General features: G+C 42.9%; 1 protein-coding gene across 1 annotated transcript in view; it reads left to right on the top strand.

Moving 5' to 3' along the window:
• The first annotated feature begins 1,464 nt into the window (after nucleotides 1–1,464).
• ankrd55 (ankyrin repeat domain 55) overlaps nucleotides 1,465–26,770 on the top strand; it is a 108,320-nt gene continuing 83,014 nt past the window's right edge. The window contains exons 1-2 of the mRNA XM_078549623.1: nucleotides 1,465–1,530; nucleotides 25,916–26,038. Coding sequence (XP_078405749.1) covers nucleotides 1,491–1,530; nucleotides 25,916–26,038 — 163 coding nt within the window. The 5' untranslated portion in view covers nucleotides 1,465–1,490. The remainder of the gene's footprint in view (nucleotides 1,531–25,915; nucleotides 26,039–26,770) is intronic.

Raw genomic sequence — 26,770 nt, forward strand, 5'->3', positions numbered from 1 at the left:
TGGTGACGTTGCTGCCCATCCTGCAGTCAGAGTGGGGGTAGAGCACATCCTGGCGGGCCTCCACGGCATCTAGCAGTCGCTCGAGGGACCCGTTGTTGAAGCAGGGAGCTGCAGTCTTTCTGCCTTTGCTGGCCATGTCTCCCATGCAGTGGTGGTGAGCTGGTGGTGATGAGCACATTGCTGGCGGCTGCCTTTTAAAGATGGCGGCCGGCATGATGCAACAGCGGGGTGATGGCAAGCAAGTGAATGAGAGCCTGCCCGCCATGGAAATGGCGTGTTTCGCGGGAGTGAATATATATTGAGGCTAGCTTGGGAAGATAGGGTGTGAAAACACGCCATTTTCTTCAGCGGGTAGGACTCCACTTTACCTGCCAGCTACTGCATTTAGCGCAATTCTGGGAAAATTCCACCCATTATTAAAGAAGTTGTTTGAGGAAAATCAAAAATGCTACAACTGCACAATGATATTAAATATTTTCTTTACATTTCTAATCAGACTGTCACTATCTGTAATCTGAGGCCTATGGGCTTGGCCTGAGGTTTGAGAATGTATAAAATAAATTATAGGATGTGGTAACTTGTGTTCCATTTTAACAAGTTTTTAAAAAATTTATTCCGTGAATGTTGGTAACTAAATGTAACTATGCATATTTTTCTGTTTCTGCTTTATGATACTGGTCATTGGAAATTTAAAGAGAGCAATTTACCAAACTATTATAGGCAGATACCCTAACAGCAATACAGGTGTTTCTGAATTGCAAAGGGTTCCAATACAGTGACAAAGGAACACTTCTCAATCCTTGCAAGATTACAGGCCATTTTTAGCATTCTATTTATTACTTCACTTATTCCTCAAACAGATGAGAGCAGCACTCTTGTCTATGTCATCAGGAATCGTATAAGTACCTGTTTTTTTTTTCACCAGCTTTTAAAGAAGCATGTAATAAAAATGCTGATAAAATAAACATCCTTCCTGGCATTTCAATGCATATATATTCTGTGTACCCAAAGTGCATTGCCAATTTGCACATGCTCAGTTTTGATTTGAAAGCCCTTGTTCACAATAAGATGCTTCTGTTTTTTTAAGGAAATATTGCTGGTGCTGCTTTCATCTGCATCTTTTTCAAGTGGCAGATTACTGGTGACTTTTTCTTATCCTGCCGAATTGATTGTGAGCAGTCTTACCAGCATCACTAGAAGGAGCACCTGGATATTCTTCAGACCAGATACTATGTGGATTTATTCAGTAAGCTCAGCTGTTCCCATCAGATATAGCTCTCCAGCAGCAGTCTGTAGAAAACAACTTGTTTCAGTGATAGGTGTAGACCAGCACTGTTATTCTCCTTGATAACCTGTGGCCGTAAAGTGATTTATTCCCCAACATTTTGTTTGACGACAGCTGTTATTCTATTTACTGCAATCTCTGATTCTCTGTTTGAAGCACTGGAGATCACATTTTCTCGCTCCAATTTTAAATGATGAAATAGAAAATGGATTTTAGTTCTTCACCTGTTTTTGATCAGCACAAAGGTATGGTTATTTTTACTCTGAATTAAAATAATACTGTTGTGCAATCTTGTTCAGATTTCTGTTGAGATATACAGGGTTCAAAGCCATCTGTGCTCTTCAAATAAAAGTAGATGGATTGGCAAGCTGGGTCTTTAAAATATTACGCACATTGTTATTTCTTACTTCATCTCTGATAAGTTGTTGAAATAGAAATACCAGTTTTTGTCTTATTTATATTTGTTTAATATTTAAAATTTGAGTTTCAAATTATAATAATAAACTGGACATTATGCATTACAGGAAAAGCCCGTTCTGGCAATTAAACAAGGGCAAATGTTTTAACTGAAATCAAGCTACCGATTACATTACCAATCTAATCTAATATTATTGCATGGAAGTCTACATTTCAGACTCAACTTTATCATGCATTTTCCTGCAAATATATCCAGATTTAATGAACTGACCCACTTTTAGCAAACCAGACTGATAATTAGTAATCTGAGGTGTAGGATGGTGAAATTGGAATTTTTGCTATTTAGTAATTATGTTATTCTGCATTATCTCTTACAAGTGGAAAATACATTTATATATTCTTTATCAATGTTAATTTTGAGAAGATAAAAAAAAGTCAACAATTAGCAATTGTGTGCTTACTGATGGCAAGTGTGTTTGGACTGACACCAAGATAAAGAATGTTACAGGATTTTTCAATTTTTTTCTAATATAAATTCAGATGTTTTGTTCGGCACAGTTTTATTGTTTTGTGCCATCACATTTACAGAAATGCTAATATATTTTAATACACAATGATATGCTCCCCAAGGTAGGGGCTATAAGGTAAGGGCTAATAGTACTAGAAAATGCATATTCTCTAATTCAGGGCCTCAATTTTAGCATTGACCATTTCTGAGACAGTTTTGTGCTACGGGCCAAATGTGTGTCATGTACAACCCTTGAACTTGCATACCAAAAGTGAGCAACCAGCATCTATCTCACTGTACCAACAATCATTTAAGTTAATATTTAGTCTTTTGGCTCCAAGTAATATTTGTAGCATGGTTTCACTCACACAGAGTTTCACATATTATCTCCATATTATCTAAATATTAAGTTACATATGATGCTAGCAGGGACATGACTCAGGGTATATTTGTTTCTTGACATATACAATCATACTGGAATTCCTCATGGGAAATTTTCATGAAATGTTTATTTGTATTTACTTATGCATGCAAAAAGCCTTTAGGAACAAGAGGCTAATTTATTTCATTTTGAGACACAGCAGCTGTGAGAGGGAGAAAACGCTTCTGTCTCTGAGCTGAAATGATCACATATAGACAACTGCACTACACAGTTTATGTGAAATCATTAATTTATGAATATATTGGTTGGAGACCTTCAAACACCACTTACTTCCATTTCTATAACATTGCCTGCTTCTGCTGCTATCTCAACCCATCTGTTGTTTGTCACCTCCATGTTCATTTATTCCAATACTCTTCAACCAGTGAAGGTGGAGAAAACAGGGGAGAACCCAACATCACTCTATTGGAATATAAGCAGTTTTGGCAGACAAGAGAAAAACTCAATGTCCTTATGTGGTCTAGCCAGATTTTGCAATAAATGGCTAAACCAGTTGGACACCGTATTCATTTAAATTTGAGTCTCTTGGACTTAAGGGAGATGAGGGCCATACCGGGGTAATAGTTAAGGTGAGAGTGAGAAATGGTGTAAAGTAGATTGATAGCTGCAGAAAGGCCAAAGGTTATGTCATGCCCAGTAAAGGCATGTCCTATCTATAACTTTTGCGACGTGAACTGTAATCAGTTTGGAATCCTTTAGAACTAACTTTTCTTTTAACAATGCACATTAAAATGCTGCAAGAAATGGTTGCCGAGAGTCACCTGACTTAATCTGTGGATTCAGACTGCCACACTGTCTTAAAAGGACACATTCCAAGCTAAGGATGTAAGAACGAAAGAACTAGGAGCAGGAATAGGCAATTCAGCCCCTCGAGCCTGCCCCGCCATTCAATACGATCATGGCTGATCTCATTTCGGCCTCAACTCCAATTTCCCGCTCTCTCCCCATAATCTTTCAAGCCGTTACTAATTAAAAATCTGTCTATCTCTTTAAATTTATTCAGCGTCTCGGCATCCACTGCACTCTGAGGTAGTGAATTCCACAGATTCATGACCCTTTGAGAAAAGTAATTTCTGCTCATATCTGATTTAAATCTACCACCCCTTAATCTAAAACTATGGCCTCTCATTCTAGAATTCCCCACAAGGGGAAACATCTGCTCCACGTCTACTTTGTCTATCCCCTTTAGCATCTTATATACCTCAATTAGATCTCCTCTCATCCTTCTAAACTCTAGCGAGTATAGGCCTAAACTGCTCAATCTCTCCTCATAAGACAAGCCCCGCATCTCTGGAATTAATCTAGTGAACCTAAGAAGTGTCAATATCAATATCCTGAAGCAATCCAGAGGAGATTTGCTGACCTGAATGGGTCTTTTCACAACTGATGGGGATTGTCTCAGACCCCAAGGTAAATGTCTGCACACAAAGACCCAGGTTGTGACTAATATATTTGAAAGGGAACTGCAAAGGACCACATGGTAAAGCAGCTATGTCAATCACTCTTTTAAAAAAAACCTTATGTGTGTCTGCAGAACACAAAACAACAGCTGTGGAGTCAACAGCAGCAGTAAGGGCAGCAACATCTATTATAGTAAGGCCTGGAGACTGCAACATTGTACGGTCTCCAAGCTTGTTCCTTTACAAGTCCAACTGTACAGAAAACTGACCCACTGGTAACAAAAGTACAAGTAACTAACTTCGTGACCTGCTGAAAATCCCTCTTTTTAAGGGAATCCTGCAATAATCCTGATATACAACTTCAGCTATTGAATCCACCTAGACTTACCTCCAGGGTGATAAAGCATTCTTCACCGAACCTGCAACATGTGTATTCTTTTCCAGATGAGCCAATCACGTGAATTATGAACTAGTCTTTCGTTTATGACTTGTAAAAGTGCCCTATTCTCTTTAATTGTATTTTTCCTCAAGTGTGCGTGTCTGTGAGTGGTAAGTGAATAGCATTAAACATTCGGATGAACATGCGAATAAGTAATCTTTATTTAAATCTAAAAAAGCTTACTACTGGTTTCAAATTGACCACACGCTTAGGGGGTAAAAAAGACACACATCTTCCTTTTCAAAAACACACTGATTACAGACAACAAGGGAAGGGAACAAGGATTTCAGTTTGCTCTCATCTCTATCCATAACAGGCTAGACAATTGGGATTTTTAAAGTTTAGTTGTAAATGAATTAGGAGGGTTTTTTCCAAAGGACTAACACAGAGAAATTAAGATTGGGAGAGGGAAGGGGAAGTGGGTAGAGAGGGATACATAGAAGTGATCAGAGAATGTTTTAGCTGTGATTGACATGTTGGGATAGCGAGGCCAAATGAGTTGACAAGGTTATTTTTAATTTTCTATTAATATTTTATTTTTTTGCAACAAATCTCTTTGGTGATACCTGGGGAAATACCTTCTGAAAATTCATACAATTAACAACAACTTGCATTTATGATGTATCTTTAACATAATAAAATGACCTAAGGTGCTTCACAGGATCATAATCAGACAAAAATTGGCACAGCCTAAGAAATATTAGGACAGGAGGCTAAAAAGTAGGTTTTAGCGGCAGCTCAAAGAAGAAAAAAGAATCAGAGAGATTTTGAGGACAGAATTCAAGAACTTAGAGCCTAATCAATTGAAGGCATGGCAGGTGTTGGAGTGAAGTGAGTGGAGGATGCACAAAACGTCATAGTTGCAGTAATCCAGAGTTCTTGCAGCACAATAAGATTTGAGCTGGTTACAAAGATGGGGAGAGGCATGCCATGGAGGGATGTGAACATTAGGATGAGAATTTTAAAATGAGTCGTTGATGAACTGGGAACCAATGTAAGTTTGCAAGCACAGGGGTGATGAATTAACTGGACTCACTGGAAGTTAGGTTACTGATATCAGAGTTCTGGATGAACTTTGATCTATGGCAGGAGGAAGCTGGGAGATCAATCAAAAGGGCATTGGAATAGTTAATTCTGGAGGTAACAAAAGCATAGTTGAGGGTTTCAGGACTAAATGAGCTGAGGCAGCAGTAGAGGTGGATAATGTTACAGGGATGGATTAAGGCAGTCTGCAATAGAAAGGATATACAGTCAGAAGCTCAGCTAAGGGTCAATAAAGATGCTAAGGTTAAAAGCAGCCTATGACAGTGACCAGGGAGGGAGATAGAATTGGTAGCAAGATGACAGGGTTTATGGCAGGGCCCATTGGCAATTGTTTCAGTCTCCTCAATGTTTATCTGGAGGAAGATCCATCTCGTTCAGAGCTGGATGTCAACACAGATGCAGTGAAAGGCTTGGGAGAGGTTGAGAGAGATGGTAGTGCAGTAGAGCTGGATGTGATCAGCATACATGTGGAAATTTATGTCATGCCCTTGAGTGATGTCATTGAGGGCGGCATGCAGACAGGAAATAGGTGGGGCAAAGGATAGATCCTTGGGGAACTCCTGAGATAACGGTACTGGTTGGGAAGAGAAGCCATGACATCAGATTCTCTGGATACAAATTGATAGATAAGCATAAGCCCAGGCAAGGCCAGTCCCATTCATCTGTACAACAGAGGAGAAGCATTGGAACAGGATGATGTGGTCAACCACATGAGAGGTTGCAGTCAGGTCAAGAAAGGTGAAGAGAATTAGTCAACATAGCCATAGTCAAATAGAATGGCATTTGTGACTGATTTTGGTTCCTTCAGTGCTGTGGCAGGGGCAGAAATCTAACTGGAGATATTTAGATATGGAGTTTCAGGAAAGTTTCACAAGACTATGCCCCTTTATTTTTTTGAAATATGATTTTTCAACTTTCAGCTGACTGGAAATTTTGCAATTTGAACTGAGACAGAGTAAATTGCTTAAAAATGCAAGGCCACATTCCAAAGTGAAGTTGAGAGATAAACAAGCCAAACTCAGGGGAGTGTGAAGAGAGAGACATTTCCTATAATCCAGACACCCATCGAAACTCATAACTGTTTAAAGAAGGGGCATTAAAATGCAAAGAACTGGATATTGAAACAATGGGTGCCATAGACAGACACACCCAAAATCTCTTGAAAATATATAATGGGTGAAGTGTTTCAAGGCAAGGCTATCCAGCCATGTGACAGAGATTGCAAGTGACACAGCTGGTGTCAAGAAAGTCTTCAGCAGAGGAAACAGACTGAAGACTGCTCTCTCTTCCTCTCTCTCTTTTGGAATAAGAGTGTCGCCCAGTACAAGAAACCAAATCTACCAGAAACCAACTAGCAAACCGAGATCTCGTAATAATTGCAACATCTTCTACATCTGACCGCATCCAATAAACCAGCCAACCCAAATCAGCCACAGTGTTTAAAATCTACACCTCAAGGACCATCTAAGGACCTTTTACTGATATTCTTTTACCTTTTTTTATTTCCTTTATTTCTGATACTGTGTGTGTGTGTGTGTGTGTGTGTGTGTGTGTCTCAATGTCTGGTGGGGGAGAGGGGAGGTGGGGGCAGGCGTGGCCAAATGATTGCATGAGGGTCGAATGCTTGACGTGCATTTTTATTATTTTTCTCAGATTTAGTGGTTAATAAATTTGCCCTTTCTTTAACTCAAGAAAACCATCTTTGATTGGCTCCTTATTGCTCACAGCTTAAATAGTTAAATACATTCTGATTTGGAAAAGGCATATCCTCGTGAAAAAGAAACTTAAACCTTTATTGTGACCAACCAAGGAGGTTGAATAGAGGGGAACCAGTTCACTCCTTCTCACCAGGTCACAACAAAATTGGGGACTCGAGTCCAGTTTTGTTCCCACAGACTGACAAAGGAATTGGAGTGGGAAAGTAAATTGTTCCTTCAAAAGCAATTTAAAAACTGCAAAAGGCTTTCTTGAGTCTGTAATACTAAAATGCTGAAATGTCCACATTCAATGTCAATGCTTTCTTAGGACAGGATGAGACAACTGTCAAGAAATTGAGGGCATTGTCCTTGGAAGAATTAAAAGGTGTAGCTAGACACTTAGAGGTGGAGTTCTGCCTGAAAGCTAGAAAAACAGGATTTTTAAAATGGGTGGCAAAACATCCTGAGGTTGACGACACTGAAACAGATACATTGGCGACAGAGAAATTAAGTTTGGGGCAGCAGAAATTGGAACTGGAATTTGAGGAAAGGGAAAAAGAGAGAGAGAGGGAGGAACTGAAGGAGACGAAAGAATTCCAGGAAAGAGAAAAAGGAAAGGGAAGGGAGTTTAAATTAAAACAGCTCAAACTGAGAAGGGAGGATCCCATTGTGCCCATTGAAGACACCCCTGGTGAGGGAACCACCCCTAGCTCAGACTTGGAGGCTGAGGGATTTGAGTTTGCCCATTTAAACCCCAAGTTTGATGAAGAAGAGGAGGATGTCTTATTTATCAGTTAAAGTGGCCAGCTGAACTCTGGTCCTTGCTGTTGCAGAATAAGCTGACAGGAAAAGCTCATGAGGTTTACTCCCTCTTGCCTGAGGAAAGTGCAACAAGCTGTGAGGCAGCAAAAAGGGATATTTTTAATTGTGTGCCAGTTAGTCTCAGAGGCATACCATCAGAAATTCCATACCCTCAAGAAATGGCCTTACTAGATGTACTTGGAATTTGAACAGCTTAAGTGGTTTGCTTTTGATGGTGGGTACAGGCACTTAAAATTGAAGCCACCTACAATAACTTTTGTGAAATAATTCTCCTCGAGGAGTTCAAAACCTCCATATCTTTGCTGATAAGAACTCACATAGAGGAACAGAAATTAACAGGGGCCAGGCAGGCAGCAACGCTGGATGATGATTACGAGCTTGTCCACAAACTCTCATCCCAAAGGAAACCCTTCACCCCCAACCAACTGAGAAGCATAGACGGTGGGAGAGTGGTAGGAAACTGAGCACCCATGGGAGAGAAGGGGCAGTTGGAAACAGGGAGCCCTCCTCAGGCCAGAAAGGATGGTGCTGAGAAGAGGAGTGAGGCCAAAAAGCCTGTGTGTTTTAACTGCCACAAGGCAGGACACCTCCATGCTGATTGCTGGAGATTACAGGAGAAATCTGTGGGATTTATTGGGGCATACAAACCCCGCGCAGAAAATGGGAGCCAGACAGAGAGCATAGTAAACCAGGCTATGGCTCTGACTGCAGCAGCAAATCCCTGTAGATGCACTACTGTGAGTGCGGGTGAGTTTTAAAAAATCCCTAAGAGTTACAAGGATTTTGTATCATAAAAAAGAGTGACCACATTTCCCCAGAGCAAGGAGCATAAGCCTATAGTGATACTGAGGGATACTGAGGTCAGTCAAACTCTACTGCTGGGAAAAAGCATGGCCTTTCCACCAGAGTGCAATAAATTCCAAGATATGGGTAAAGGGTGTTGAAGGAAGGTACATGCCCATCCCCTTACACCGGATGTACCTGGAGTGCAACCTTATGTCTGGACCGGTGACCAGTTTGCCTGTGGACGGGGTCAGCCTGTTCCTTGACAATGACCTGGCAGGATCAAAGGTGATAGCATCCCCAGCAGTCTCAGAGAAGCCAACCAAGGTCAGGGAGATAGAACAGCTGGAGGAGAAAGTACCTGGCTTTTTCCATGACTGTATGGTAACCCAGTCAATGGCCAGACAAACTCTGTCAGAGGAGGCTGAACTGACACTGCAGACTGATGACCCTACTGTAATATAAAATAAAAGTAAAATATTGTGGATGCTAGAAATCTGAAATAAAAACATGTTGGAAATAAAAAAATGTTGGAAAAACTCAGCAGGTCTGGTAGCATTTGTGGAGAGAGAAACAGAATTAACGTTTTGAATCTGTATGATTCTTCTTCAGAGCTGGCCCTACTGTCGGGTTATCTGAGAACTTTTTTGGGAGTTTAGAAGACCCTAAGAAGGTACTAAGTAGCTCTCCCTTGACTGCAGCTCAGCAACCCAACCCATTGTTAAAAAGTTAGCTCAGGCTGCCCAAACTGAAGTTGAGGCAAATGCTACTACATTAAAATGAGGAGCTGATGAAACCCACAAATGAGGAGTGGACAGTGATCCACCAGATAGTTGTGCCACCGTGGTACCATGGGGAAATATTAAGGCTAGCGTACGAAATCCCAATGGCTGGGCATGCTGGTGTACAAAAAACCCAAGCCCGCATCAGCCAGCAGTTTTACTGACCACGTCTCCAGAAGGATGTAGTTTTGCAGTTTTGCAGAACTGCCACACCTGCCAGGTTGTGGGAAAACCCCACTCTACAATAAAACCTGCATTTATGATTCCCATGCTAGCTTTTGGTGCTAGCTTTTGGGGAACCATTCAGCAAGGTGCGAGTGGACTGTGTGGGTCTCCTGCCCAAAACAAAAGGGGGCTACCAGTATATCCTTACCATCTTGGATGTGGCTACCTGCTTGTCGGAGGCCGTTCCCCTGAGAACCGTATCTACCAAAATAGTGGTGGAGGAGTTAACACGATCCTTTACCCAGTACAGAATGGCCACCGAGATCCAGTCGGATCAGGGCTCAAACTTCATGTCCTGATTATTCCAGGAAGTCCTGGGTGTGGTCCATCTGAAGTCCTCAGTGTATCGCCTGTAGTCGCAGGGGGTGCTAGAATGTTACCACCTGACTCTAAAAACAATGTACAGGGCAAGCTGCGAAGAGTACCCCCATGACTGGGATAAAGGACTAGGCTTCCTTCTGTTCGTTCCCAGGGACTCACCCAGTGAGTCCACCAGTTTTACTCTGTTTCAATTGGTTTATGGATACCAAGTGAGAGGTCCTCTGAAACTAATCAAAGAGAGATTTTTCAAACAGAAGTAGGGAGTCTCCATATTAGACTACATAACCATGTTCCTTGAGCGATTTACGTGGGGCAGTGACATGGCTCGAGAACACTTAAGCAGTTATGAAAAGCAGGCAGACAAACATGTCAAAGCTCGAACCTTTCAACCAGGAGACTGCATGCGAGTGCTCCTACCAATACTGGGCGAACCCCTTAAAGCCTGGTTCAGTGGCCCTGACAAAGTAGCAAAAAAATGCTTGGGGTGAACACTTTGTGTCAGTGTTCACAAGTGAGAGGGACGACGTGGGTATGGAAATCAGGCAGAAGGACTGTGATATAATTAAAGAAATTGGCATAGAAAGGGAGGTGGTTCTAAGTGGTCTGGCAGGCTTAAAAGTAGATAAATCTCCAGGCCCGGATGAAGTATATCCCAGGCTGTTGAGTGAGGCAAGGGAGAAGACAGCAGGGGCGCTGGCAATAATTTTCGATAACTCTCTGGCCACAACAGAGGTGCTAGAGGACTGGAGGACAGCCAGTGTGGTACCGTTATTCAAGAAGGGAGGAAGGGATAAACCAGGGAACTACAGGCCAGTCAGCCTAACCTCAGTGGTGGGGAAACTATTGGAAGTAGTTCTGAGGGACAGAATTAATCTACACTTGGAGAGGCAGGGATTAATCAAGGACAGTCAGCATGGTGGTTTTGTTAAGGGGAGGTCATGTCTGACCAATTTGATTGAATTTTTCGAAGAATTGACCAGGCGTGTAGATGAGGGCAATGCATTTGTTGTAGTCTACTTGGACTCCATAAGGTGTTTGGTAAGGTCCCACATGGGAGACTGATAATGAAGGTAAGAGCCCATGGGATCCAAGGCAATTTGGCAAATTGGATCCAGAATTGGCTGAATGGCAGGAAGCAGAGGGTGATGGTCGAGGTGTATTTTTGCGACTGGATGCCTGTGTCCATTGGGGTTCCACAGGGATCAGTGTTGGGTCCCTTGCTGTTTGTGGACATGTTTCATTACATTTTTATTTTCTGTATTTTTTTTAAATAACACTTCATCTCCCTGAGGCAGCTCTGTGCTTCAGGGAGATTATTAAATGCGCACTCGCGCGCATGCGCGAAGTTTGCACTCATCCTGCTCGCACTCCCCCCCCCCGAAGGCACAGAGCTGCCTCAGGGAGCTGAAAATTTTCCACATGAAGTTTTAACAAATAAGGAAAACATGTCCCTTCATGTAAGGTTGGACGGGTAGGGAAAACTTCTATTTAATTAATTGATTAATGGGCTTAACAGCCCCCTTAATTGTCAGCTGGTGCGCTGCTGACTCAGGCGCATGCCCCTCCACCAAAACATTGCATGAGTGCGCGATGACACCGGGGCACTTGCCTGAAGTCATCGCGAGCTATTTCACGCTCGTGTGTGTGCCTGTATGCCGAGGTCAAAACTTAGCCCTATAATTCTGGAAAGGTTCCTGCACACTAGAAAGTAGCAAATGTAACCCCACTACTTTAGAAGGGAGGGAGAGAGAAAATGGAGGACTACAGACCTGTTAGTTTGACGTCCAATAGTAGGAAAAATGTCAGAATATATTATAAAGGATGTGAGAACTAGGCACTTGGAAAATAATGATATGTTTGGGCAGAACCAACATGGATTTATGAAAGGGAGATCATGTTTGACAAACCAGCTGGAATTTTTTGAGGAGGTCATCTGTGACATAGAGAAAGAAGAACCAGTTGTTGTGGTGTATTTAGATTTTCAGAAGGCTTTTGATAAGGTCCCACACAGGAGTTTAGTAAACAAAATTAGAGCACATAGGTTTGGGGTAATATACTGGTATGGACTGAGGGTTGGTTAACAGACAGGAAACAAAGAGTAGGAATAAACAGGTCATTCTCAGGATGGCAGGCTGCTACTAGTGGGTACTGCAAGGGTCAGTGCTTTGGCCACAGCTGTTCACAATCTATATAAATGATTTGGATGTGGGGCCCAAATGTAATATTTCCAAATATTTCTGATGATAGGTGGGAATGTGAGTTGCGAGGAGGATGCAAAGAGGCTTCAAGGGGACATGGACAGGCTAAGTGAATGGGCAAGAACATAGAAGATGGAATATAATGTGACTAAGTATGAAGTTACCCACTTTGGTAGAAAAAAACAGAAAGGCAGAATATTTCTTAAATGGTGATAGGTTGGGAAATGTTAATGTCCAAAGGGATCTGGGTGTCCTTGTTCATGACTCACTAAAAGCTAGCATACAGGTGCAGCAAGCAATTAGGAAGACAAATGATATGGTGGCCTTCATTGCAAGGGGATTTGAGTACAGGAGTAAAGATGTCTTGCTGCAATTGTACAGAGCCTTAGCGAGACTGCACCTGGAGTATTGTGTACCATTTTGGTCTTCTTATCTAAGGAAGGATATACTTGCCATGGAGGGGGTGCAAGGGAGACTCATCAGACCGATCCCTGGGATGGCAGGATTGTCTTATGGGGAGGGATTGAGGAAACTGGGCCTGTATTCTCTAGAGTTTTGAAGAGGTGCTCTCATTGAAATTTACAAAATTCTTACAGGGCATGACAGGGTAGATATGGATAGGATATTTCCCCTATCTGGTGAGTTTAGAATCAGAGGGCGCAGTCTCAGAATGAGGGGCAGGCCATTTAGGACTGAGATGAGGAGGAACTTCCTCACTCAGAGGGTGGTGAATCTTTGGAATTCTCTACCCCAGAAGGCTGTGGAGGCTCAATCATTGAGCATCAAGGGATACGGGGATAGTGGAGGAAAATGGCGTGGAGGTAGATGATCAATCATGATCTAATCGAATGGTGGAGCAGGCTCGACGGGCCGAATAGCTTACTCCTGCTCCTATGTTCATAAGTTCTTAAAGTGACATAGACGGTGTCAAGAAAATCTTCAGCAGAGGAAACAGGCTGGAGGTTGCTCTCTCTTTTGCAATATGTGGTTTGAGAAGCCAGTACTACCAGAAACTTACCCGCGAGCCGAGATCTCGTGATAATTGCAACATTTTCTACATCTGACCTCATCCAAGACACCAGCTAACCTAAATCAGCCATAACGTTTAAAATTTACACCTCAAGGACAATCAAAGGACACTTAACTGTATATTCTTTTACTTTTCTATTGAACCCTAACTCCCCTTATTTCTGATACGTATGTGTGTGTGCATGCACCCGAATGATTGCATGATGGCTGAATGCTTGTCGTTGCTTTTTTATTATTTTTCTCGGGTTTAGTAGTTAATAAATTTATTCTTTCTTTGATTCAAAACAACCTTGTATGATTGGCTCCTTATTGCTCACAGCTTAAATAGTTAAACACATTCTGATTTGAAAAAGGCATATCCTCATGAAAAAAGAAACTTAAGCCTTTACTGTGATCAACCAAGGAGGTTGAATAGAGGGGAACCAGCTCACCCTTCCTCATATGGTTGTAACAAAAGACGGGCATGCATTTTGGAGGTGACATTACATTAAAGACTTTGGCGAGGAAAGGGAGGTTGGAGATAGGGTGACAGAAGCAGACCAGTCAGCATTTACTCCATTCCCTTTTGTGATAGTGTTGGATTTTTACACGGCAACAGGGGCCCCATTTCCAACCATTTTTGGGATATTATACTTAGTGGTTCTGCTATCTCCTGCCCAATCTCATTCGCTATTCTGAGATGCACACGTTGTGAGCCTGGAAACATTTCCATTTTTAGTCCAATTAACTTTCCTTTTGAAGGATTATCCCTATTAGGAGCTTCTCCACATCCTCCCAGTTACTGCTATTGTCAATTTACAACCTCCTCTGTAAAAACGAATGCAAACCACTTCTTTAACATCTCTACTGTTTCCTCACTCTTAAAGACCAGGTAACCCCTTTCATCCTTAATGGGTCCCAACATGTTATTTGACAATTCTCTAGTTGCATGTGGTTATAAAAACCCTTGCCTTTTCCTTTTATGTTGACTTGCAGTCTTCTTTCAGAATCTCTCTGTCTACCTAAACTCTCATTTTGCCTACTTTCTCCACTTTTGATATTTCTTATTGTTTCATACATACAATTTACATACAAATGGATGTAAAATGCTTAACATTAAAAAAGATAACAGAGGAGTGAGTATCACTGAGTAAGGGGGATCTGAAAGTTATCAAAAGAAATTTAGCTTGAATGATCAGAGATTTGAGTCAAATCTGATGAAAAAAAAGGAAAAATAACTTATCTTAAGTTTAAATCAGATTCGGAGTTCAGGAACTCCAGTTCCCAGTGGGACTTCTGCGCATGCACTGGCTGGGAACTGTTCACACGTGAACAGTTCGAGACTGTTCAAGTTTCGAGTGAAACAGTGCAGGTCAGGTGACCTGAAGAGGGGCGCTATTGCAGAGAAGGTGTAGGGACAATGGGAGGGGACAGGGAGAAGGTCCCAAACCAAGGAGAAGGTTCCAAACAAGGGAGTGGGACAGAAAGAGGTCTGAGAAGACAGTCCCAGGTAAGAGACAAGGGCAGAGATCAGAAACAGATCCTCTTAGTTAAAGTTGAGAGAAAGGAGCAGAGAAAAATACTCCAAGTTAAAGAAAGAGCTGCAAAGATCAGGCTTGAAGCAAAGTGGATTTGAGAGAAGTCTTGAAGATCCGAGGGGACAGCCGAACATTGGTGACCCTGTGCTGTGAGCCATAAGGGCCAAGGTACCCTTTGGACCAGTGGTGTTCTGTTTGGCACGGCCAAAGATCTGAAATTGTGCTTGGAAGGTGAAGCTTGATTGTATGCGGAGGTCCAGGGGAAAGGAATCTTAGAAGGTGAGACTGAAAGCCTGGAGGTGGATTCTTGTTGAAGCTGAGTGGGATCGACTTTTGGAGAGAATTCCAAGGCGAGAATGTGGAGATTGGAAACCCTCGTGAGAAAGACAGGGTTTCAATGAGACTGGTGTGCCCGCGGTGTGACAAGCGTCTGGTGGGTTGTTGAGAAATCCATAAGCCTGAATTTCCAGGATGGCAGGGCCTCGATCCCCACCATCCAAAGAGTCGGCGGAGAACATCCCCACCGACTCCAGGAGCCCCAATTCCATATTATGCTCTAACGAGCAATGATTGACATAAGATGGGACCTCCACTCCCACACTCAGGGAGGCGATGGCGTAGTGGTATTGTCACTGGACCTGTAATCCAGAGACCCAAGGTAATGCTCTGGGGACCTGGGTTCAAATCCCACCACAGCAGTTGGTGGAATTTGAGTTCAATAAAAATTCAATAAAAGTCTAATGATGACCATAAAACCATTGTTGATTGTTGCAAAAACCCATCTGGTTCACTAACCTTCAGGGATAGGAATCTGCCATCCTTATCAGGTCTGGCCTATATGTGACTCCAAATGTGGTTGACTCTTTGGAATTCTCCATGTTGAACACCACTTGGAGGTAGCATTGAGGATGGCAAGGGTGCAGAATGTACTCTGGGTGGGGCACTTCAATGTCCATCACCAAGAGTGGCTTAGTAGCACTTCTACTGACCAAATCCTAAAGGACATAGCTGTGTGAAGGCGGGACTTCATCTCCACAAGGACTGTGCAGTGGTCACTCCTACCGATACTGTCATGGACAGATGCATCTGTGGCAGGCAGGTTGGTGAGAATGAGGTCAAATATGTTTTTCCCTCTTGTTGGTTCCCTCACCACCTGCCGCAGGCTCAGTATTGCAGCTATGTCCCTTAGGACTCAGCCAGCTTGGTCAGTAGTTGTGCTACCGAGCCACTCTTGGTGATGGACATTGAAATCCCCCACCCAGAGTACATCCTGCACCCTTGCCACCCTCAGTGCTTCCTCCAAGTGGTGTTCAACATGGAGGAGCACTGATTCATCAGCTGAGGGAGGGCAGTACGTGATAATCAGCAGGAGATTTCCTTGCCCATGTTTGACCTGATACCATGACCTCATGGGGTCTGGAGTCGGTGTTGAAGGATCCCAGGGCAACTCCCTCCCAACTGACAGGAATTCCCTTTCTAACAGCACTGTGGGTGTACCTACACCACACGGGCTGCGATGATTCAAGAAGGCAGCTCACCATCACCTTCTCAAGGGCAACTAGGAATGGGAAATAGATGCTGGCCCAGCCAGCAAAGCCCACGTCCCGTAAATTAATAACAAAAAAAGTTCTGCCTTGGAAAGCTGCCAGTCAATCAGATTGGCCAGCAGTTCTCCAGTCCCTCCAGGCACAGCACCACAGTGGCCAGAAGAGGCACTGGAGTGAGCTGCCTGGCACTGAGTCCAGGAACTGGAGGACAGGTAAGTGGCAGGGGTCCCAGGGCAGGGAGGATAGGAAAGGCCTGGGGGGGTGTTGCGAGGTGTGCTATCAGGGTCTTGGGGATAAGGTGGGTGGGAGAGGGCAGGTTAGGTCCATCGGTCACTGGGCATCAAGGGGAGTGCGCCTCCTGTCAGAATGGGGCTTCTGATGGAGGAGTCCTCCCCCTCACCTTTCCCGCCCGAGATCTAACTGACTTTATTTTCGCGTTTTCCCCCAACGAGCTGTCATCCACCCACCTGCCTAAAAATTGAGGCTGGACAGGAAAAGGCCCTTAAGCAGCCATTAAGGGCCTTAATTGTGGCAAGGGCAGACTTCCCATCTGTGACCCTGCTCGCCCCAGCGCAAAATTGCTACCAGGTCAGGGCAGGCGAGAACACAGAGGGAATCCTGTCCATGCAACTTCATGCTCCCCCCTACCTCAGAACCCACTGGGGGGAGCGTAAAATTTTAGAATCTGCTTTTGTTGTATCTGTCATTTACTTTGGAGTGCGGTGTGTCTGATGACAGTTCGCCAGTTGGTTCACATGTACTACATACATAACCTGAATATTAGAGTATAAGATAGATATCAGAAATGGTTTTATCTTTCCAAATTTGTATGTATCTGTAAAGAGATAGTTGGGGTGGTGGAATAGTGAATATTTGAATCATTTTCTTGTGTTTGTATTGAGATCTTTCCAACCTTTTTGTCTGTTGTAATATAGTTCATTTTTCTGATTTGATAAATGTTTTATTCTTTGTTTTAAAAGTTCATCAGCAGATTCTTGTGAACATTTTCAGTAACTTATCGCCACAGTTTCTAAAATAAATAATAAAAGTTAGGATCTATCAAGCCAGGTTTCACTCTGGGATCTGATTTGTCCAGTATTAACATCAGCTAGGATTGTAACACAAGTCAGTGAAAATCTGAGTCACAAAGCAAACGTTTATAATTGACGGTTGATGTGAAATTTTTTCATGAAAATGAATTTGAAAAAGTTAAGTTAATAATTGGGAAAAATTTTAATTGGATTAAGCTGGAATGTAATGAAGAATAGGATCTTGCAAAAGATCAGCTCCTGGAACCAAAAGATTACTCATCATTCAACATTCTCACAAGAACATGAAGTGCCATATTTAATCCAGTATTTCAGTAGCAGCATTTTTGAGAACATTTATAAGTGGGGGACCTTTCTAGGCATGAATGATCATAAATTCATTAGATTTTATCTTAGGCCAGAAATAAAACAATAAAAAGAACACCTCATAGTTGCCAATGGTTGGCTAAATTTATCCGTTTTCATCACTAAGACTTAAATTATGACTGAACTTTTTATGAAGATCATAATTAAAATAAAACCAAATATAAGATAAAAAGACAAGAGGCTAAAACTAAAAACAAATTCTAGGACTAAAATGGCACTGGTCAGTGGTTTACAATCTTTGGAATATATATTGAAACAGAAACAGATATTGAGAGAGATGGATGAACTCAACAGAAGAAAACAGAATGAAAGGATCAGATAGAACTATTGCATGCAGAGCATTGTGCATGTTTAGTGTAGACTGCTCAGGGAGATAGCATCAGCAATTTTGAGGGACTTGGGACAAATATTTGGTGAGAGAATTTAGTGAGAAATAGAGGTAGTGAACCCTGTATTTTAGATAGATAAAGATATTTCTGGTCCTGTAGGTTCACATGTTGCTAATGCATTTCTTAAGGCTTAGTCCATTGCGTGAGAAATGAAACAATATTTATAACATTTGGTAATACTAATTTGCAAAATAAATTCTTCATATTTTAAATTTTCTTTTTACAAAAAGTGAGATTACGAGAATTGTACCTCTGATCAGCATGACATCTGTTGCATAAAAAAATTGTAATCAATTATAGTTAAAATTATGGTTAGGGTGTGGGTGAAGAGAATTAACATGTTTTCCGCTTTTGTGTGCTGTTTGCTTCTCATTTTCCACCTATACCATCGGCTCAAAGCAATGTGAGAAAGAGAGTTAAATGCGTAAGTCTCTCCTTGTCAGTATGACAGCCTGTCCGTCGACAAGTCCTCAGCAGTACCTTGTCATGGCAACACATGCAAGCTGGGTCCCTTGTGGCCCCAGGCTAAAGCTTTAGAGAAACTCAGAAGAGTTCTGGCCCACAGACATGCAGTGTGCAGGTTCAGCGGCATGGTAACACACACTGTTGTTCACAAAGCAAACTCCCAGCAATAGGTGCGAGCTCATCTGCCTTGTGGATATCTCAGGAGAGTTGAAGGCTAAGGGAGTAAATCCTGACAAAAAATCTGGAGTGGAGCCCAAAGGCAGACTGATGTTTAAATATGTCATCTTTCCAGCAACTCCTGCAAGCAAGTTGGTGCCAAATGCAGTGCTCTGCTTTCCTTTGGGCTCATTTGGGGAACTCGAGAAGGGGACCTTGACATTTGGGCAGCCCAAGCTCTCCATAAATTGCACTCTGGAGGGGGCACCCAAGTTTCACTACAGAGCATTAACACAACACAGGAGACAGCAGTTACAAGTGATAAGTCTAACTTGAATGGCATAGGCAACGGGTGCTATCTTTGACAGGGGAGACACCGTCGTACCCACATGTCAGCCACTGCCCACCTCAAGTTGGACAGCCCCTGACTGGTAAGATGCTGACCTACCACGATCCATCAGCTTTAGTGAGTGCTTGGAGCTTAGATTCTGTGCTCAACACATGGGCAGAATCCATCGCACCAGGCAAACAAATAAAAGAAACTAAATGAAAGAAGATGCAAATTGTTTGATTGGCAAGCTGGAATGTTAGGATTATGTGCACAGGATTGACAGATAACTTGCAGCTGGCCAATAACATGCACAAGGCAGCTATGACTTGACAGGCTGAACATTGATGTAGCTTCCCTACAAGGGACCAGGCTTGCCGAGAGCAGATCATTGAAAGAAAAACTTTACACGTTCATCTGGCAGGGGAAGAGTGAACAAGGTGTAAGCTTCACTGTAAGGAACTCACTACTCTTGATGATCGAACACCCCACAAATGGTTCAGAACGTGTTCTCTCCATCCACCTTTCAACTCAAACAGGGCCAATTAACTTCATTAATATCTATGTTCCAAGGCTGTGAGCTACTACAGAGACAAAAGATCAGTTTTATGCGGAGCTTGACACTGCTACCAGCAGAATCCCTAAGTCAGAACATTTTTACCAACTGGGAGGGTTTCAACACAAGAGTGGTGCGAACCATGAGGCATGGCCCTCCTGCCTCGGACACCATGGCCTGGGAGAGATAAATGAGAATGGACAGAATCTACTTGAGCTTTGCTGCTACCATGAGCTTTGTGTAACTAACACTTTCTTTCAGAACAAACCATGCCACAAGGTGTCCTGGAGACACTCAAGATCAGGGTATTGGCATCAGCTGGATCTAATCATCAGCCAGACCTGACTCTCTGAACAGCATTCTCAATACACACAGCTACCATAGCGCTGACTGTGATACCGATGACTTTCAGGTGTGCACCAGGGTTAGAATGCAACACTGGAATCTTTTCATTCAAGGCAGAAATGCCGTCCTCATACCAATGTCAGCCATACAGCTGACCCAGATAAAAACCAGCAGTTCTTCGACTTGATTGAATAGGCACTTTCTGGCATTCCCATTTAAGAGTGCTGAAGCGAAATGGAACATGCTTCGAGGCACCATCTACAATACCGCGCTCTCAACATATGGGAGAGAAGTGTGGAAAAATGCTGATTGGTTCGAGACTAACATCACTGTGATTGAACCTGTCATTGAAGCCAAGCAGTCCACTCTCATTAATTACAAGAGAGATCCAAGAGAGAAGACTGCTCAAAGTAAGTCCAACAGACTACTAGGGGGGGTGCGCCAATGGCTATTAGTTGCAATTTGGCCAGACTGTCTAGATGTCCTTCGACGTAGGGAATCTATGAAAGGATCAAAAAGGCAATAATTTCACCAGCAAAGAAAATGGCTCCATTGAAAACAAAGGCAGGGGAGGCCATCACCGACTGCAATAAACAGCTGGAGAGATGGATGGAACCCTATCTTGAGTTGTACACTAAGGTGAAAACTGTCATCGAGGAGGCTCTGGACACCACAGAAAACCTGCCTGTCATGGCAGAGCTGGATATCAAACCAACAGTGAAGGAGCTTAGCAAAGCTATTGATTCGCTTGCCATGAGCAAAGCTCCAGGTGCTGATGCCACACCGCCTGAACTCATCAAGCATGGGAAACCAGCACTCCTGCAGCATCTGCACAAACTTCTCTGTCCCTGCTGGAGGGAGGGGGCAGTGGCCCAGGATATATGTGATGCAAAGATTGTGATACTGTACAAGAACAAAGGTGAGCACAGCAATTACAACAACTATCTCCCTTCTGTAAGTAATATGCTGAGTGTTGTTGGAGGAGTTGACTGAAGGTTTTGGTTTCACAAGGAAGTCATGCTTGAATCTAAGAGGTCAGGTGAATTGAAAGGCCTGCATTGATGGGGTTATATTTGCAGTCCTTCCTGGGTTGCAGCAAGATTTGGAAATGGAGCACGGGCAGCAGAAAGGGGAATCTGTGCATTGGGAAAGGGGGATGAGGGCTCTCAATAGAAGGGTCTTAAGAATGCACTTCTCCTACCTCAACCTCAGCGAAGAGCATTATCAGAAGTGGCTATATTTCACCGAGGAGGTGGTGACTGAACCCTGCTATCTCCTTCAATTGGACCTGCATCTACTCAGAGGATGTCGCTGCCAGTGGAAGTCAAGATCACAGAGGCCCTCAGTTTCTATACAAGCGGATCCTTCCAGGCAGGATCAGGTAACATTCCCAATATTTCATAGTTCACCGTACATCAGGGAGATAGGGAGGAGAGGGGAATTCATCATTTTCCCTCTAATGAGAGAACAGCTGGAGGAGCAGGCAAATGGCTTTGCCTGGCTAGTAGGATTCCAACGGTGCAGAGTACCATTGGCTGCAAGCCTATGATGCTTTGGATCACACATATTAACAGTGAGATGCACCAAACCTACAAAGGCTATCACTCCATGAACATGCAGTTGGTGTGTGATCATGCACAGAAGACCCTGTTGATGAATGCCCACTATCCTGGCAGAAGTCTTTCCTTCATCTTGCATTCATCTTGCACCAGTCAGCCATGCCTGCTGTTTTTGAGACATCATGACGAGGCTTCTTGGTGACAAGGATAACCTGCTCTAAACCTGGCTCAAGACTCCCTGCTGCCACCCAACCACTGATGAACAGTGCACCTTAAATAAGAGTGACACAGACATTGGGATCAAACCACTAGCATCCTTAAACAACAATTCCACTGCCTGGATCGCTTGGAGGGAGCCTTCCAATAATTGCAGGAGCATGTCTTCATGTCCGTCGTGGCCTGCTGCATCCTCCGCAAGCTGGCTGTCATGAAGGCACAGATCTTTCTGCCTGGGCAACAGAAGAGGAAGGGACCAGGCATCCTAGACCCTAATGTTCCAGATGAGCTGTTGGTGCACAGATACTCAAGACTTCCCCCAAGCTCTCAACCCCTCATCACTATTGCTCCAGAATTCATCTCCTCTGTTCATTTGAATCCATCTGCTCCAGACCATCACAGCGCATCTTGGCCAAAATCCTGGACTAAAAGCCACCACTAAAAACATTTCAGAATAACTTTATCCAACAACACTTCCAAGAGGACATAGGGAGGCTACAAATGGATATAGATAGGTTAGGTGAGTGGGCAAAGATCTGGCAAATTGAGTATAATGTGGGAAAATGTGAAATTGTCCATTTTGGCAGGAAGAATAAAAAAGAGGCATAATATCTAAACTGTGAGAGATTGCAGAGCTCTGAGATGCAGAGGGATCTGAGTGTCCCTGTGCATAAATCGCAAAAGGTTAATATGCAGGTGCAGCAAATAATTAGCAAGAATGTTATCGTTCATTGTAAGGAGAATTGTATACAAGAATAGGGAAGTTATGCTTTAGTCATACAGGGCATTAGTGAGACCACATCTGGACTACTGTACAGTACTGGTTTCCTTATTTAAGGAAAGATGTAAACGCATTAAAGAAGGCTTACTAGATTAATAGCGGGAATGGGCGGGTGGTCTTATGAGGAAAGACAGGCCAGGCTAGGCTTGTATCTGCTGGAGTTTAGAAGAGTAGGAGGCAACTTGATTGAAACGTATAAGATCCTGAGGGGTCTTGACAGGGTTGATTTCGAAAGAATGTTTTCTGTTGTGGGATAATCTAGAACTCGGGTCACTTTCAAAATAAGTGATTGCCCATTTAGGCAGAGATGAGGAAAAAATCTCTCAGAGGGTTGTGAGACTTTGGAATTCTCTTCTTCAAAAGGTGGTTGAGGCAGAGATCTTGAATATCTTTAATGCACAGGTAGATGGATTCTTCGTAAGCAAGGGAGTGAAAGGTTATCAGAGGTAGGCAGGAATGTGAAGTTGAGGTTAAAATCAGATCAGTCATGATCTTATTGAATGGCAAAGCAGGCTTGAAGGGCAGAGTGGCATACTCCTGCTCCTAGTTCATATGTTCATATGATATATGCAAAACTGAACTATTCAACTTGTGCCATTCCTTGTGTCGTGTGCTTTTGCCTGTCCTAGTGTTCCTGCACAGTGCTAGCCCAATGGTTGCAGCATGACTGGTGGAAGGCTGCTGGCTTTCAGTGGAAAAAACTGCAGATGACCTTGGAATATGCGCTTAAGCAACTAACACACCTGGAGTACTGTGTACTCTTTATTTAAGGAAGTAAATGTAAATGCTTTGGAAGCAGTTCAGAGAAGGTTTACTAAGCTAATACTTGGATTGGGCGGTTGGCTTATGAGGAAAGGTTGGACAGGCATGGCTTGTAACTGCTGGGGTTTAGAAGAGTAAGAGGCAACTTGATTGAAACATATAAGATCCTGAGGGGTCTTGACAGGGTGGATGTGGAGAGGATGGTTTCCTTTGTGGGAGAATCTAGTACTAGGGGACCACTGTTTGAAAACAAGGAGTCACCCATTGAGGAGAGAGATGAGAAATTTTTTCTCTGAGGGTTGAGTGTCTTTGGAACTCTTTTCCTCAAAAGGCAGTGGAAACGGAATCTTTGAATATTTTTAAGGCAGAGGTAGATAGATTCTTGATAAACAAGGGGATGAAGGGTTATTGGGGGTAGGTGAGAATGTGAAGTTGAGGTTACAATCAGATTAGCCATGATCTTATTGAATGGCAGAGAAGGCTCGAAGGGCAAAGTGGCCTACTCTTGCTCCTAATTTGTATGTTCGTATGTATGTTCGTATGGGCCTTGAGGGCCTTGTTTTGGACTGCACCACCTTGGCATAGATGGCAGCAGTTTGGACTGGCTGACTGAGTAGCATTGGCAGGGGCACTGACAGAATGGCAGTGATGGAAATGTTGTCCTCCTGAGGGAGGGCTGCAAGTATGTGCTCCACAGAGCCATAGATAATGCCCTAAAGCAATGCCTCAGTAATCCTAATAATCTGCTGGAGCACAGATTGCTGAACTGTTGTAAGAGCCTGTATGCCTTTTTCAGCACTGGCATCTGCAGCGATGAAGGCAGCAACCTGAGCTGATATGGCACCAAGTTGGGCTTGCATAGAAACAAACTTGGATCTCATGACCTCAGTTGACATCCATTGCAGAACGTGGACACTGGGAAGCTTCTTTCCATTCTGCAATGGAAGTTGAGACATTGACCACAATACACTGCATCACAGTTGGGCCCACATGATGCTATGAATTTCGTTTCTCAATTTTACACAAGCATTTGGAAGTAAGAAAAGTACAGAAAATGGATAAATCTGACCTTTTTAGAAATATAAATCAAGTGAACTTCTCATAGTGGTTAAGTGAAAACGTTACACGAGATACAGGTCAGAAAGTTACTTATCTCACCTGGGGTTGCAGAAGGGTTTCTACAAATGGTCTTGACAGAAAAATATTGGCCAACGTTCATATTCCTGATCATTATCCGGTGATTCTTGCTGGAAACACCGTGCATGTAGAAACAGCATAAGATAGGATTAGGCTTACCTGTGATGTCTTGCATATTTGCCTTTGCCAACAAACAGTGTCCACACTCGCACATGAACACTGGCTACTTAGAAGAAGTACTAGAGGGCTCCAAGAAACTCTGGAACCTGCTCCTGCAAGAGTGAACTTCAGCTTTGTAGTGTCACATTTTTTGGCACTATGAGTGCTGTTTGTCTCCAAAATGGCATCCATATCGCACATGCACGCTTCTGGTGCTAGCTGTGCCAGATGCCATTTTAGTGAGGGCATTAGCACAAACACAGGGAGCATCTAACAGAAGTATGCAGAGAAAGCGGGTTGTGACATCAATTAACATGTAATGCTGATTTAATGTCAGCACTGCCATTTCGAGTTCAGTGCTCCAGCTAATGTTGACTCTTAAACAGACACACAGCTGAACGTGCATTCAGCAGTAGAAAGGACCCTCATTAGTGTTATTTAAATGGATCAGCAATTATTTTCAGGTTAGTTGCTAATTCATTTCTCATGGCTCTTGTTATAATTACAGTAGTATTCAATGGTTTCTGTAGTTGTTTTAAGTTTCTGAAATCTACATGGGATATAGAATTCAAATACTGATTATAGGAACATAAAAACTGGAGGAGGCCATTGCTGATCTGTACCTCAATTCCATTTACTCACCTTAGCTCCATATCCCTTTATACTCTTACATAACAAAGCTCCAACTGCCCCATCATCCAGTCTTTAGAAGCAGAAAATCTTATTTCTATTACATTTTGAGTATTTTTTTATCATGGCACTATGTATCAGTATATACATAATATTGAATTACTGTAAACAGAAACTTTGACTATCCTGATGTTAAAACAGACAGAATTTGATCCCACTCTGCTGTTAAACAAATGAGGAAGGGAGATGGTGAAAAAAATTGAATTCTAACTGGCGTGTACATTTATCAGGATTAATTTAAATTGGAACTGTGTATTGAAATATATGATAATGTTTAGACACTCATAAGGAAATATTCTGGCAACTTTAGGGTTCAGTTTAATACTTAAATTATAAATTGCAAATACAAAGATCTGAAGGTACAGACAGAGATGGTGCAAAAATGCAACCCTAAAGGTTCAGTGATATGTCATGGATAAGTAAAAGTTGGTATTTTTATAAAACTTATATTAAATGTTATGTTTTAATTACTGCCTCTTGATTTGTGATCTTGTTACAAAGGTGACTCTGCAGAAGAAATCGACCTCACTGTGGTTTATCAGGCAGCATCCAATGGAGATGTCAACACCCTGACTGCAGTGATTCGTGAGGATCCTTCCATATTGGAATGTTGTGATAGCGAGGGTAAATGTGTTATCAGTACTCCACCCATTTTGATATTAGACTAGTTTATATAATTATAAAAAATATAAACTCTACAAAAACAACTTTTGAACTCCTCACACGAGTTCGATGGTTCAACGGACCTACAATGTGGAGAAGGTCCCTGATTTGGTTCCAGGTCTTCACTGAAGTAGCTGATGTCACCCAGGGCAACAACTGAGTGTTATAGTTATGGGCTGAGGCAGAGCTCCCTACAGCTGAATAACTTGCAAACACTCACCGCCTAGATACATAAAGAATGGGGGCTTAATTTCCCCCCCGTCGGGGTTGTTGTGCGGGGGAGGGCAGGAGCGAGTGCGAACCCGATTGATGCCCCCGATCGGGTGCACACCGCCATTTCACGTGGGCGGGCCAATTTAGGTCCGCCCAGTGTGTCGCACACCCGGAATCACTGTGCCTGTGGAGCCTGTGCTGGCGGGGGGATTCCTGAGTCAGGGCTTGCGCTCTTTCGCGCATGTGCATGAAAGAGCGCAGAAATCTCCCCGAGGCACGGAGGTGCCTCAGGGAGATTAGTTTATGTCTTGAAAAATGTAATTAAGGTGAAAAAAATTTTTAAGGACATGTCCCCTCACGTGAAACTGTCACATGAGCTGGGACATGTCCATTAATTTTTTGAAAACATTTTTTTAAATTAATGAGCCCTTCATGAAACCTCACCCTGCCTTAAGGTCGGATGGGCAGCATTCTTAACAG

The sequence above is a fragment of the Cetorhinus maximus genome, chromosome 1, assembly GCF_964194155.1.
Source record: "Cetorhinus maximus chromosome 1, sCetMax3.hap1.1, whole genome shotgun sequence".
Lineage (NCBI taxonomy): Eukaryota > Metazoa > Chordata > Chondrichthyes > Lamniformes > Cetorhinidae > Cetorhinus > Cetorhinus maximus.